Source organism: Anopheles darlingi, chromosome 3, assembly GCF_943734745.1.
Source record: "Anopheles darlingi chromosome 3, idAnoDarlMG_H_01, whole genome shotgun sequence".
Classification (NCBI taxonomy): Eukaryota; Metazoa; Arthropoda; class Insecta; order Diptera; family Culicidae; genus Anopheles; species Anopheles darlingi.
Genome location: NC_064875.1, coordinates 28848439 through 28861041, shown reverse-complemented (window position 1 = coordinate 28861041; position 12603 = coordinate 28848439). Strand labels below are relative to the sequence as shown.

At 48.6% G+C, this 12603-nt stretch overlaps 7 protein-coding genes across 7 annotated transcripts in view; 3 read left to right on the top strand and 4 right to left on the bottom strand.

Moving 5' to 3' along the window:
* Nucleotides 1-250: 250 nt before the first annotated feature.
* On the bottom strand, nt 251-1255 carry LOC125954171 (histone H1-like). The gene has a single exon (XM_049684253.1). The coding sequence runs from the start codon at nt 1137-1139 to the stop codon at nt 387-389; it is 753 nt and encodes a 250-aa protein (XP_049540210.1). The 5' UTR covers nt 1140-1255; the 3' UTR covers nt 251-386.
* A 2143-nt stretch (nt 1256-3398) lies between these two features.
* Nucleotides 3399-6196, top strand: LOC125954166 (uncharacterized). The gene is made up of 5 exons (XM_049684244.1): nt 3399-4326; nt 4404-4715; nt 4821-5123; nt 5376-5540; nt 5644-6196. The coding sequence occupies exons 1-5, from the start codon at nt 4180-4182 to the stop codon at nt 5992-5994; spliced, it is 1278 nt and encodes a 425-aa protein (XP_049540201.1). The 5' UTR covers nt 3399-4179; the 3' UTR covers nt 5995-6196.
* A 12-nt stretch (nt 6197-6208) lies between these two features.
* LOC125954174 (protein crossbronx homolog) lies at nt 6209-7397 on the bottom strand. The gene is made up of 4 exons (XM_049684256.1): nt 7137-7397; nt 7011-7075; nt 6832-6935; nt 6209-6759 (listed from the first exon to the last, which is right to left on the bottom strand). Exons 1-4 carry the CDS (start codon nt 7202-7204, stop codon nt 6310-6312), a joined length of 687 nt encoding a protein of 228 aa, XP_049540213.1. The 5' UTR covers nt 7205-7397; the 3' UTR covers nt 6209-6309.
* Nucleotides 7398-7683: 286 nt separating this feature from the next.
* Nucleotides 7684-8755, top strand: LOC125954173 (viral IAP-associated factor homolog). The gene is made up of 2 exons (XM_049684255.1): nt 7684-7894; nt 7988-8755. The coding sequence occupies exons 1-2, from the start codon at nt 7889-7891 to the stop codon at nt 8675-8677; spliced, it is 696 nt and encodes a 231-aa protein (XP_049540212.1). The 5' UTR covers nt 7684-7888; the 3' UTR covers nt 8678-8755.
* Nucleotides 8756-8836: 81 nt separating this feature from the next.
* LOC125954181 (cAMP-regulated phosphoprotein 19) lies at nt 8837-11195 on the bottom strand. Its single transcript, XM_049684268.1, has 3 exons — nt 11034-11195; nt 10242-10376; nt 8837-10175 (listed from the first exon to the last, which is right to left on the bottom strand). The coding sequence occupies exons 2-3, from the start codon at nt 10317-10319 to the stop codon at nt 9855-9857; spliced, it is 399 nt and encodes a 132-aa protein (XP_049540225.1). The 5' UTR covers nt 10320-10376; nt 11034-11195; the 3' UTR covers nt 8837-9854.
* Nucleotides 11196-11559: 364 nt separating this feature from the next.
* LOC125955392 (tubulin polyglutamylase complex subunit 2) lies at nt 11560-12527 on the top strand. Its single transcript, XM_049686527.1, has 3 exons — nt 11560-11635; nt 11697-11864; nt 11938-12527. The coding sequence occupies exons 1-3, from the start codon at nt 11560-11562 to the stop codon at nt 12525-12527; spliced, it is 834 nt and encodes a 277-aa protein (XP_049542484.1).
* Nucleotides 12528-12599: 72 nt separating this feature from the next.
* Nucleotides 12600-12603, bottom strand: part of LOC125955391 (anoctamin-5) — an 8188-nt gene continuing 8184 nt past the window's right edge. Inside the window, exon 13 of the mRNA XM_049686526.1 lies at nt 12600-12603. This exon is cut by the window's right edge and continues 530 nt beyond it. The gene's annotated coding sequence lies outside the window, so the exon portion shown is untranslated.

The window sequence follows — 12603 nt, the reverse complement described above, 5'->3', positions numbered from 1 at the left end:
TTGATTTTCGCTCACACAACATCGAGACGTCGAGCACCTCATCTCAAATTGAACGGTTTGACCGCATTTTAAAGAAACATAAATCATTCATAAATCACGAAATTAAACGCAAAATACAAGTACTCCACATTACCAGCAGTACTGATATGAACAATGAACATTATACATTATGTTCAACCATTCGACAATGATTGACCCCAAAATAATATTGATCATCGTAGTACCTCTCATTCTCAAGGGCATCCTCGCGTGTTTAACCGAATTGAAGTCTTGGAAATGCTCTTTTCTCGATACATTCGGTAGCCCTGAAAAGGGCTGATTTTAAGGGTTTGTGAAGAACTCTCAATTCATCTGCTGGCACTGCTTCATATCCCGAGCTCGACGATTTACTTCTTCGTGGCAGCAGCCTTCTTGGGAGCGGCAGCTTTCTTTGCCGCACCAGCCGTGGCCTTCTTCGGTTTCGGAGTCTTGGGCTTAGTGGCTCCCGTCTTCTTCGATGGCTTCGTTGGCTTCTGTTTCGGCGTTGCAGGCTTCTTAGCGGCCGCCTTCTTCTTTGCCGCGCTCTTGACTGCTGCAGCAGCCTTCGGTTTCTTCGCGGCTCCAGCAGCGGCCTTTGGTTTCTTGGTCGCTCCTTCGGCCTTCTTTACAACCTTCTTCTTCTTCTCACCAGCGGCCTTCGTCGCGGCAGCCTTGGGTTTCTTTGCAACGGCCTTCTTCTTCTTGTCTCCCGCACTTGCAGCCTTCTTCTTGGGAGCCACAACCTTCTTCTTCTTCTCGACCACAGGCTTCTTGGCCTCGGCCGACAGCTTGAACGAGCCCGTAGCACCGGTGCCTTTCGTCTGCACCAGCTTGCCGTTGGTCACGCCCGTCTTGAGCGATCGCTTGATGAATGGAGTCAGCTTGGCCACATCGGCCGTGTAGTTCGCCGCCAGATACTTCTTGATCGCCTGCAGCGACGATCCGTTGCGCTCCTTCAGTGCCTTGATCGCAGCAAGGATCATGGTGTTCACTGGCGGGTGCGTCGCTACCTTCTTCGGCTTCTTCGCTCCCGATGCGGCAGCCTTGGCCTTCTTTGGCGTCTTGGCTACGGCTGCTGGGACTGCAGCAGGAGCTGCTACCGTTGCTACGTTATCTGCCATCGCTTTCACGAACTCGATAATCGCCTATGCCTTCTCTGATCGGTTGCTGCGATGAACGCTAATGCTTTGTTTTGGATTGTAGGGGGTTGTTTATGCTTACTCTCACGCACACTATCGTGTCTTATGCTGGTTTTACGAGTCCCGCTTCGGTTCGACGTCATCTGGTCCGTAGGATTGCAACTCTCGAATCAGAGCCGCTCGCGCCATAACGTTCAATTTTGTGGCGTTGCGGTAGGACATCCGCAAAGTTGCACTTTTACATTTTATCAAATAACTTCTTATTTTTGCTCTAATCAACTGTTTTTTTCGCTGAAATCATTTAGCTTACATCCCATGCTATCCACGCATGCACACAACATATACCTATCGAGTAGCTGTGTTGCTCCAAATCGAACGAGAACCTTCGAAATCGTAGTTTTTCGCAGGATTGTTCGTCTTTAATTTAATAAAAATCTATCTTCCAAAGGTTTCCCGATTCTGTGTTGGGGCAAATAATGTGCTATCAGTTCTAAAGTATCGAAAAAGTATCACTTGATTGGTTTGCCGACTCGTTGGACAATCGAAAATCCGCGAAACCAAAAGTACGTCGGAGCCAACTGTATCGCATTTTCGCGACGCAATCATCGAGTACGTTTAGTAACGATCCTTCGCAAATCAAATAAAACAATAGTTTTCATTGGATAATTGCGCAGTTTTAAATAAAAAATATCATGAAATATATGTTTCGTAAAAAAAATTAAATAACTAAAGTAATTTGAAAACTCACCAAATAAAAAGTTCAGTTTTTTCATTGCTATCGCAGTTACCTTTGGCTGCGAATGAAACTGTATATGAATCTAGCGCAATTCGATTGCCTTTGCATTGCTATTCCTCAAGCCAAGCGACAAAGACGTACAATTTCGTGGTGAGCATTTTTCTATTCTTTCTTTTTGTCTTTTCTTCCAACTGTTTTTCTTCGATCTGTTCCTTCCTTTCTAATTATTCTGTTTCTCAATTGGTTCCTTAAATTCATTCCTATGCTGGGCTTACTTGGAGGAAAGAATCTTTTACTGTTTCTTTTCTTGCAGTACATCGCAAATAATGATTTTTGGGCCATTCCCAGTCGCATGGAAAGGACACGTCATATTAAAAGAGGATTTCGCAACTGCTTTCATCCATAGCAGTGTTTAAGAATAAGATGAGTAACGTCCCGTTTTCCATTACAAAGTACGATGACGATACTAGGCTACACAGCTCTTTCCAGCGACCTATCAGCAGATGTTGGAAAGCACACCGGGAACAGCATCAACAGTCCAATCAATCATACGGTAACACTAAACGGTACATCCATCATGGACATTCCCACGAAAGCCAAGCTATGCGTCATGGGTGCAATTTCGGATCGGAATGTCCAGTGTTATCTTGAAGCTCGAAGTCACGCGACGATCCGGTTTCTTTGGCTTTCTGGTGATTGATTGACACGTGCCGCTGATATTGTTTGACAATGGGGCAACCAGGAAGCATGTAGCAGATGCAGACTCTTCAAGTACAGGTTGGGCCCCCATTTGCATTACCGTACCGTATCCAGATCGATGCTCCACTTAGTAGCGTGGCGCTCCGCAGCAACTGCACGCTTATCGATTTCGACGTCACCTATTATCAGGCGCCGGTGATTAGGCGATTGGGAAGGGGTGTTGATGATGATTCGGACATGTTGACCTAACCGTTTTATAACCCATCATCGTCACCAGACCAGGCGGAGCGCATCATCGCTATGGGTGATAATTGCACCTCATCCCCTTGAATGCCAACTCTTCCCTCGCCGTTACTTCGCTTCACGTGAGGGTGAGTGCTGATAAGGGCGAGCGATCGACGCGATGGAACCCGCGCAATCGGTAATCGCGAAAGGAGAATACGCGCGCAGCTCCCGCTTTGCCATGCTGGCAGGCAGGCCGGTGGTTGGCAAGCGAAGCAGACAAGCCATGGGAATTGTCCACTGTGATGGTGAGTAGTTAATCAGTAAAAGCAATACTACAAATTCATAACATTTCACATGAATCACACAATCACATGTATGCAAACATGATACGCATTGTGTACTTTCGATGCGACACAACGACGAGGCGGTGATTAGCAAGTGAGAATCCGGAGCCTACACGTTCCACTAATCCTGGATCGGAAGGTTTATTCTACCCCGGTCCCGGGCCCCCCGAACCTACACCCTGCACACGTTGCCGGATCACTTCTCTTCGCACTTATTACACAATTGGGATCTGAACAAGTGTAGCAGTTGGCACCGCGTTTATTGCTTTTCAAGTGGCCACGGTCCACATATAGGTAATCCTCCATCCTAGTCGACTGTGGCGCGAGTGCTAGCTCTGACACTAGCAGTCGAGTGGTGCGAGCATCTAGTAACGCAACAGTTTGCGCAACCATCATCCTTCAGCAGACTTGAAGCGCCAGCAGCGCATGGTTCTAATCCACGTGTTGGGGTCCTCCTGCATAGTGTTGTTAAGCCATCATTGCAGATAGAAGTCGCTAGTATCAGTAGTGTCCTTCAATATCAACGCGCAAGATTTAACGAGTTTATCATTCAGTCGAAGCATAATCAGCAAAAGCAGAACCTCAGCGCATTGCTGTGTTCGATGGTCGCATCACGTTTGCGTAGAGCGCACACTGCGACCTAAGGGGGGACAGAGATCCATATCGGCGCACGTTTTATCAGTGGCCTGGGTGTAGGATTAATCGCGTTCGCCCAGCTATCGATAACACGAAACGACACGGGCATACAGGAGGGGTTGTGATCGTCCTCTTCGTCGTCGCCGTCGTCGCCAATCGTTATTTGCTGCGGATTTTTTCGATTTCGAAGCGGCACAGCGCAGAAGGAGTCCGAGTTGCGAACGGTGCAGATAGATAACGGTGCGGCATTTTACCGACACTCGCGATTTAGGTGAAGCACTGCTGTAGTAGGCTCTCCCATCGAGGTTCCTTACTGCTTCGGCTCAGTCGCTGCAGGCAAGCCGTTGCTACGATATAGTGGTCTGGTCACATAGTAGGCACCATGAAAATGTTCATCTCAACCGGATACACGAGACAGCAGGTAACGGTGGCGACGATAGCAGCGATACTGTTGATTGCCGTTACCGAAGTATCGACGGCCTACAGTGGCCAGGTGTTGGCGAATAGTAAACAGGAAAACAATATCCAGGTGAGTTGAGCGGTGGCCGTTTCAATGACCGGAGGTTCGCCTGTAACGCACCAATCCGTTTCATCACCTCATTGCAGTTACTGAGATCGGAAATCTGCGGTTCAAACTCGTCGTTCCGCAGTATCGCGGTCAAATCGCTCAGCGATGGGCACAGTGATCGTACGGCCGAGGGTGCATTGTGCACGGGAACGCAGCAGACGAGCAACACAAGCGAACCGGTGTTACTATGGATTCCGGCGGCCAACTTTGGTGATTTGGTTGCGGAGGGGACGGCGGCAGGAGCAACGACAGGCCGTTATCTAGGTAAGGGCCACGGTGATGAGGATTTCGCTGAATACTGCAGCTATGACGTAACGGCGAAGGTCTGCACAACGCCCAACGGTATTGTAGTGAGTATCATCGCGGGGCTAATGATAACACCGAACATGCGGCTGCCGCGCAACCCAAGGGTAATGATTAATACTTCTCTTTTTAACCCCTCGCTACCTCTTCAGGACGGCTTGATACTGCTGCTCGCGGAGAAGTATCCGGAGCGGTACGAGTTGAGGGATTTGGTGTTTAAGAAATGGACCAACAGCACACGGCTCGGATCGCCGCTGTTAGCGTATGGTTCATTGAAGAACCGCGAACCTTCCTATCGCTACATCGATCAAGACATCTCATATCTAGCCGATACACGGCTTGAGTACATCCTGCCGCCAACCGTAACCCGCGGTGTATTGCTGTCCGTGTTTCGGGGGCAGACCGAAGGGTACAAGCTAGTTGCAGGGGACCCGCACTATAGCCGCCAATTCCAGGTAGGTGTCCGGTATGGCCAGGTCGTGTCACGTGTATCCATCTGTCGGTCGGTTATCGTACGAACGGACAGGGACAGGGGTAGTAAAAATGATTAATTTATTACCGGAACCTCCGTCAGATAATGAACGATAGGTGGGGGACAACGAGACAACTTGAACAGCAGACGAGAAACTATACGGATTGAATTGTAGTGACCTTGAAGATCGCATTCTTTACATAACCTGTTCCTGTGGCCATCTTTCCCGTTTCAGACCCTAAATGCCATCCGGTACCTGAGCCCAAACACCATAGTTAATATCTCCGTCATCGGTACGGAGAGCCGTAATTATCGCGAGTTCCGCGCCAAACTGGTGACGGTGTACAGTAACGAAGAGGGTTACGGATGGGCCAAATCCGTTTCACCCATCGAGGGTGCGGTAAGTTACACCACACGCGTTACAAGGTACCGCGTCGATTCGGTGAAGAGGTCAACATTATTATCGTCGTGTTCTGGGTCGTTTCTTTCCCTTCACTTCGCAGACCATCGAAACGAAACTGACGGAAGCACACGTCGAATATGGACCACCAGTGGCCGATGGTCAGACAGCACCGCAACTGCGACCACCACAGCAACTTCCCGCCGCCCCCGAAACGAACAGACCGGCCACCTCACCCATCTCCAAACCGATTCAGGCCAAGCCGGAGAACATTCACATACACATCAACGAGCTGGACATCGGGCAAGCGTACCCGGGCTTCCGCAATGTGGCCATCTGTGCGGCCATTTTGTTCTTCTCCGTGCTTGGCATCGCGTTAATCGACATGATTCGCCGAACCATTGCCAATCGTCGCGCCAAGCGGTTGGGCACCGGCAAGTATAGCCGTGTGTAGAGGGTCCGCGTGGCCGAACGGTGCGATGGTACAGAGGACGTACAGTTAATAGTGACGAGGGTTATTTAAAATTGTAGATGCGTTTCGCGCCTGTTTTATTACCACATTCCTAGTCCGCGTTCAGCAAGTATTAGGCACCCCGTAGGCTTAGCGCTGTACCGCGGCTAGCGGAACATGTTATTTAAAAAAAACCGAAAAAGTGGGACTAAAATCGTAAAACACTAACTAAACAGAACGTACTATGGTGTTACCCGGTGTAGACCGGAGGAGGAGGAGGAGGAGGAGGAGGAGGAGGAGATGGAGTCTCTTGTTGGTCTACTTGGTGAGCGGCTGGTAGAGGCCTTTCCGTACCCAGGAGAGACCGGACGATGGCGGTGTGGTTACCTCGGGTACCTTGTTCTGCTTCATCGACTCGAGCACCGGCCCGTGGACGTCGGGATTGAAGCGATCGAAGCAGATGTAGTTCCGATCGGGTACCGGTGGCACATCGTACAGCTTCGATTGACTGTCCTCGATGCAATGCTCAACACGCCGCACAAACTCTGGCCGGTTCTCGTGCATCAGCTCGTGCGCCTCGTTGTTGGCCACCGATTCCGCGTGTATCGTGTGGTCTTCCGCACTTTGGAACACAAACTGCACATACTTCAGCACCTGCCAAATGTAGTTCTCCCCGGTACGCCATCGCGGGAAGGTGTCCGCTAGGTTGAGCACACCGTCCGTTGGACTGATCAGGGGATGAAACACTTCACTCTGGAAGGTAACAACCTAACGTGCGTAATAATAGCAGTAGTAAGGATAATGCTCTCCAGATGGGTCTCCCCTCTCTCTCACTCTTACCGGAACGGCACTATCGTTGGGGAATCGGTTGGGCAGGAACACGGTGAATCGAAACACTCCTCCTTTATACACACCATCGCGCACGAATATAACGCCGAACCATACTGAAAGTGGGAAAACGGGAACGGAAGCGTTACCACTCGGAGCACCTCGGATACTCGAGGGAAGACGGTACTTACGGAAAGGATTGTCGTACGATGGCGTTACATAAACACCGCCCAGATCTTCACTCTGAAGACGCTCGCTGGAAGGAAAACGGGTGCAGAATGATGAAACAAACCGAAACCCGAAACTGTGTTACTTACTATTCCGTTAAAATTTTGTACTCTTGCAGGACGGTCTCGAGCAGCTTATCCTCCGCGTCAAGGGTCATCGTGGGGCGGTGCGGTTTGTTTTCTGCTGTTCGCGTTCTGCGTTGCTGGCACTGGTAGACGTGGGGGGCGACTATTTGTACTATCGTTATGCCCAGCGCTGCCCTAGACGCATCTCTTCACTTATCTCAGATAAAACCGCGCATCGTTCCCCCGATTTTTTGTGGGCGCTTCCAATTTTTTTGTTGTTTTCTTTTTTGCGTGAATCAATATTTTGACATTTAGTCTTTTTTTGCTCTTTTGTTTTGTTGCGTTGCCAGGGGAATGCCTTTTTCGTCTTTTCAACTCGCGTGGATGACACGCGTGTACTTCGTTCGAAACGAGGCATTTAAAAAGTTTCAAGAGAAGTAATTGCCAGCGGAATATTCTGCTTCTTTTAAACTTAATTAACCATTTTTAAGGAGAAATCGGCCAAACCGGTTTAATCGAGTGTTGACAGCTCAATATTTTGACGGTCCATCGTGTTGAGGGGGGGGATTACTCACCGAACCGTTCTCGTGCTCTTTTTTGTGGTTCCGTTACCGCCAGCGCGGTAGAAATAGTTGCACAAATTTTCAAAGAAATCATTGCGTATCGCCCAGGAATTACACGTACGTTGCCTTCTTTGTTGAGTTAAAAGTAGGATCCGTATCCGCCTACTACTAGCTCTTCGCGGCGAGCCTGTTTTCATTCATAAAAACATCAAGATGCAGGTAGGGGTTGGATACCATACCATACCCATTTATGGAGTTAATTCTGCGTGCATGCGTGACCTAGAAAGCACTGTTTTTGCTTCGTTTTTACAGAATCCAAACGAAGACACCGAATGGAACGACATTCTGCGGGCCAAAGGCATCATACCGCCGAAGAAGGAGAAGGAAATAACGGAAGATGAAATCATTAATATGCTCGAGAGCACCATAGAGGCGAAGCAGAATGATAAAGATTTGTCGAAGCTCGATCTCGATGAGCTAGACGAGCTGGAGGACTCGGAGGACGAAGCGGTACTGCAGCAGTACCGCATGAAGCGTATCGCGGAAATGCAGGCGGCCGCCAGTCGGGCACGTTTCGGCATGGTACGCGAAATCTCCGGCCAGGATTACGTCGAGGAGGTGACGAAGGCGGGCGAAGGGATCTACGTCGTGCTGCATCTGTACAGCCGAGGGGTGCCGCTGTGTGCGCTGATCAATCAACATCTGACCCAGCTGGCCCTTTCCTTTCCTATGACAAAGTTCGTCCGAGCCATTGCCACCACGTGCATCGCCAACTATCCGGAACGAAACGTACCGACCATCTTCGTGTACTACGAGGGTCAGCTGAAGAAACAGTTCATCGGTCCGCTCGAACTGGGCGGCACTAGTTTGACGTGCGATGAGCTGGAGTACATGCTGGGACAAGCCAAAGCAATCGAGAGCAACATCAAGGACGATCCGCGAGAGTCGAAAAAGATTAAAGATAAAATGATGGCCGATCTGTCGGACAACAACGACTGGTAGTAGGAGGAGATGACGCGACGCATTTTTGTTTACATCGGACCACAATAAATTAAATTCGCTATTTATCGAAGAAAACGATCCTTACGTCGAATCCCGGCGCCTGTTACATTCTGCTGTTTCGTCTGTGGTTGTGGATTTGTGGAATGAAACACGCACCTCTCCACTAGCGGACGCGAGATTGCGCTTGTATTTTACATATCTTTTTTCTGGCATTTATCACCGCACTCGTACGTGTATTTCTTCTTTAACAATTTACCACTATAGTCAGTATCCTTAACAAAATACCTTCTACCACCAGTTTTATTCGTGAGTGTATTTCTGTAGCTATCCTTTCACTAACCACCATCATCATTATCCATCATACTCTTCTCAGCCCTGCGCTTCTTTTGCATACGGTCCAGCCATTCCGTTCTCCTACACTTCCTTGCCTAATCGCCAGAAATCTCTATCTTCTGTCGACTTCTTGCGCGGTTGCCTCTCCGACACGGACATGGAAAACTTTGCAATACCACATCTTGGGGCGCTCCTTTCGAGCTGAACCAGAAGCGCACAGCCTACAAACAATCAAAACCCACTCGCGCACGGCCACGGGACACATATCGTTGGCCAAAAACTGTGGAACAAACCGTTCCGTTATCATGCATGTATATAAGGGTACTGCCTTCTCTCACACGGGTCTGCCACGCTGTTGGATACACGCAACTACTTCACTACCATTTTACAAGTACATTACCAATATTAAAAGAAAATGTTTTTTTTTTACCATTAGTTCAAATGAATAGGAAAACTTATATTAAAATGGATTTCCTCAAAGAAACATACGCCTCAGTGGTTGCCCAACCGGTTCGGTTCGAGTAGCAGAAGGAAGAAGTTACTATGGAAACTAATCAATTTGCCTTTGAATTTACTTAGAAATTTGAACAAACCGCATGCTAAGCAGACGATCATGGTCCAGAGTTGGAGGACAGCATCCGGATGCCTCGCAGGACTATTTACGAATTATGGTAAGGCATCTAAGAAAAGAGGAGCTATTGGGTGCGATTCTATACATAGAGTAGAATTGAAGTGAAAGTAAGTAATGGATATAGCGCCAAAGTATTACCTCCTCCCTGCTCATCTCAAGCCTCGCAGGCAACCAACCACCATTTTCATACACAGCGGGCGGGGAGCGTCGCACTTAGCTTTGAAATTTGTTGCAAGTTTGAATGATAGACGTCTTCCGCACCGGGACCGTCTCGGGTGTTGGTATCGCCTCACCGGTCGGGACTTTGTTCGCAAATACCTGCTTCACTCCACCACCCTTCTGCTTGGCCATCTGGTAGTCACCGGAGTCAAAGTATTTCTGGCCCTTCTGCAAACGCTTCTGAAGGAAGGCGGAATGGCCACCGAGCCCACGGGGACCACCCAGACCAACGTTTGCACCGTATTTGGCCTTCATTTTTTCCTCCTCCTGCTTCTCTAGCTCAATGACGGACTGTTGCTGTTCTTGCTGTGTTGTCTGCAAAACAGATTTTGGTAAGCGCTTAGACCGAGATTGCATTCGTGATTCTGCAGCAAAACATACCTCCTCGGTCGGCTGATCTTCGGCCACCTCCGCCAGTACCGTCGTCTGCTGTTTATCTGTGCTCTCTTCCGAACTCATGATGTCTCTGTTGTGAGGGTACTAGTCAGTATAAAGCAGCACGGTAGAGAATATCACCTATTGAGAGGGAGAGAAACAATCATCCTCGTACCTATTAGTATTTCCATAATACAATAAATGTAATGAATAGCAATAGAAGCAATTCAATCAATTAAAACCCCTAGCGACGCTGTCCATCATCATCATCGTCATCATCACCAGCATCAGCAGGCACCGACAGCGCAGCAGCGGTTCTCGCGGGCGGCTAGACATCAGGTTATCCTTGAAACGTTTGCTCGATCTATTCTCCGACGCTCTCAAAGCGTTTCAAACAAGATGACGGTAGGGTATTCCAAAGTCGCCAACAAGGAAACCTCGAAGCACCACCACCATCGCCAACCGCCATCGGCACCAACTGTTCAGTTTTCTTTGCGGTCGAATGTTTTTTTCCTCTTTTACTTGCTCCTTATCGCATTCAGCGTGTTCCCGTTTTTCCGTTGATGCCTTCTTTTGGGAAGAGATATCCCAGCCAATCGAGATGAATCGACGATGAAATGAAAACATCACAAGAGATGCGGGTTTGCACGATGCGGCGGCTGCTGCTGGTGCTGCTGTACCAAGCTTGCCGTTTGGCAGGCATTTTTTCGCGAATCTTCATCTTGGTCCTTGCGGCGGCTTGGGGGACGCAAACTCGACGCAGTGTACTCCCACTGCCTGTGATCCGTTTTCACTTACTTTGCCGTTTGGACCGTTGCTCGTTGGTCGCAGATTGTATGTAATTTGCAGTTTTGTCTCACTTTGTAGAACGCAGAAAGGAGTGTTTTCGGTAGCGTAACTTTTTTTCCTCTTTTACCCCTTTTTTTTAGCTCGGGTTTTGACGGCCTCGAAACGGATAACCCTCAACATCACCGCGAAGGCAGCACAACTGCTTGAAAATGGTTTTTCGATTATTTCGAGCAGCTTGCGGCTGCAAAGCAAGGCATCATGCACCACAAAATGGCTTGTGTAAAATAATTTCGAGAATTTTTTATCTTCAAGAAGCGGTTTGGAAGCTGTTCCGATCATGCAAAGACTGCTTAGTACAATGCGATGATCAGCTAAAAAGGGAGTAAAATATATAATAGTGATGCTATATATGTGGATTTAGCTCAGATGACTGCAACACGTTCAGGACGATTTCGAATTCAAATCACCATGGCAACGAACTGCTGCAGCGTGGAGTGTTTGCTTGTTTGGGTCAAAGGTCAGCGTAGAACGAACCATGGCTGGACTTAAAATCGGCGACACTGAAGACATGTTCTACGAGAACCTCTCTCTTGGTTTGGCAAAAGTTTTGAGTAAGTTTTTTTGTTTCGAGAAAAAAGGAACCGAACTGCAGTGAACTCTTTTCGCTTTCAGACAATATTCCACGCATTACGAATGTGACTCTCGAGAAACGGCTTCCGTGCGAAAAGGCACAAGTCACGGCCTGGGAGTCAAGGCATAACGTGTACCTGCCGGATGATATGAAACGGTTTTACCTCTCCACCGATGGCTTCAACTTCTACTGGAGCTATCAGTATTCGCGTAAGATGGAAAACCCGCGATGGAACAGGACAGTTGATAACCGTTGAATATCTCATTATTGGTCGATTTCTAGCGAACGACGTACGGCGCGTGGGTCACATTCACTTTCCCCATCTTATCCAGATAACGCTAGTGCGTGATAACATCGACACCATCCTGAGCGTGAGCCCGAACACATCCTTAACGGCACCGCCAATCATCCGCCAATCGAACTACGTTGATCTCAATTCCGGTCATCTGGATCATCTGAATCTGAACTCGAGGAGCAAAATTTTCGAACTCAGCACGATAGCCAACCTGGCCAAGGTGTGCCTCGTGTACGAGACACCGGAAACATCGACGCCAAAGATTTTTCTCCTCGAAACCAACTCACTCCGTTGGCAGTTTTTGGCGGAGTCCTTCACGGAGTACCTGCGTATGAGCATTGCCCACCTTGGGCTGCCGTACTGGGAGCTATGTTTCTCTAGCTGTGGACTTCCGGCATGGACGGAACAGCTGTTTCTGCTACTCGCGCCGCATCTCCTAGAACGGAACGACTGCCGGCGGCTCAAGAACATTGTCTGCATCAACGAGAATCCACCATACAACGTGCTGGATCCGGCCGTTTTTCGGACTAAATTACGTTGCTCGCGCCAGACCCAGAAAATGCGTCTAAATAACTAGCTAATGTAGATCGACTTTATTGCTATATGCTATATATGCAATCGCTGCTTTGTCACAGTGTGTTTTGGTGAGGATC

Excerpts from the sequence above, each read along its gene's own strand:
- LOC125954181 (XM_049684268.1), bottom strand. The coding sequence starts at position 10,319 with ATGAGTTCGGAAGAGAGCACAGATAAACAGCAGACGACGGTACTGGCG. Across the intron at positions 10,176-10,241 it reads AAGATCAGCCGACCGAGGAG|ACAACACAGCAAGAACAGCA; the intron begins GTATGTTTTGCT and ends TCTGTTTTGCAG.
- LOC125954166 (XM_049684244.1), top strand. The coding sequence starts at position 4,180 with ATGAAAATGTTCATCTCAACCGGATACACGAGACAGCAGGTAACGGTG. Across the intron at positions 4,327-4,403 it reads AACAGGAAAACAATATCCAG|TTACTGAGATCGGAAATCTG; the intron begins GTGAGTTGAGCG and ends ACCTCATTGCAG. Across the intron at positions 5,541-5,643 it reads TTTCACCCATCGAGGGTGCG|ACCATCGAAACGAAACTGAC; the intron begins GTAAGTTACACC and ends TTCACTTCGCAG.
- LOC125955392 (XM_049686527.1), top strand. The coding sequence starts at position 11,560 with ATGGCTGGACTTAAAATCGGCGACACTGAAGACATGTTCTACGAGAAC. Across the intron at positions 11,636-11,696 it reads TGGTTTGGCAAAAGTTTTGA|ACAATATTCCACGCATTACG; the intron begins GTAAGTTTTTTT and ends TTTCGCTTTCAG. Across the intron at positions 11,865-11,937 it reads CTGGAGCTATCAGTATTCGC|CGAACGACGTACGGCGCGTG; the intron begins GTAAGATGGAAA and ends GTCGATTTCTAG.
- LOC125954171 (XM_049684253.1), bottom strand. The coding sequence starts at position 1,139 with ATGGCAGATAACGTAGCAACGGTAGCAGCTCCTGCTGCAGTCCCAGCA.
- LOC125954174 (XM_049684256.1), bottom strand. The coding sequence starts at position 7,204 with ATGACCCTTGACGCGGAGGATAAGCTGCTCGAGACCGTCCTGCAAGAG. Across the intron at positions 7,076-7,136 it reads TACAAAATTTTAACGGAATA|CGAGCGTCTTCAGAGTGAAG; the intron begins GTAAGTAACACA and ends TTTTCCTTCCAG. Across the intron at positions 6,936-7,010 it reads ATCGTACGACAATCCTTTCC|TATGGTTCGGCGTTATATTC; the intron begins GTAAGTACCGTC and ends TCCCACTTTCAG.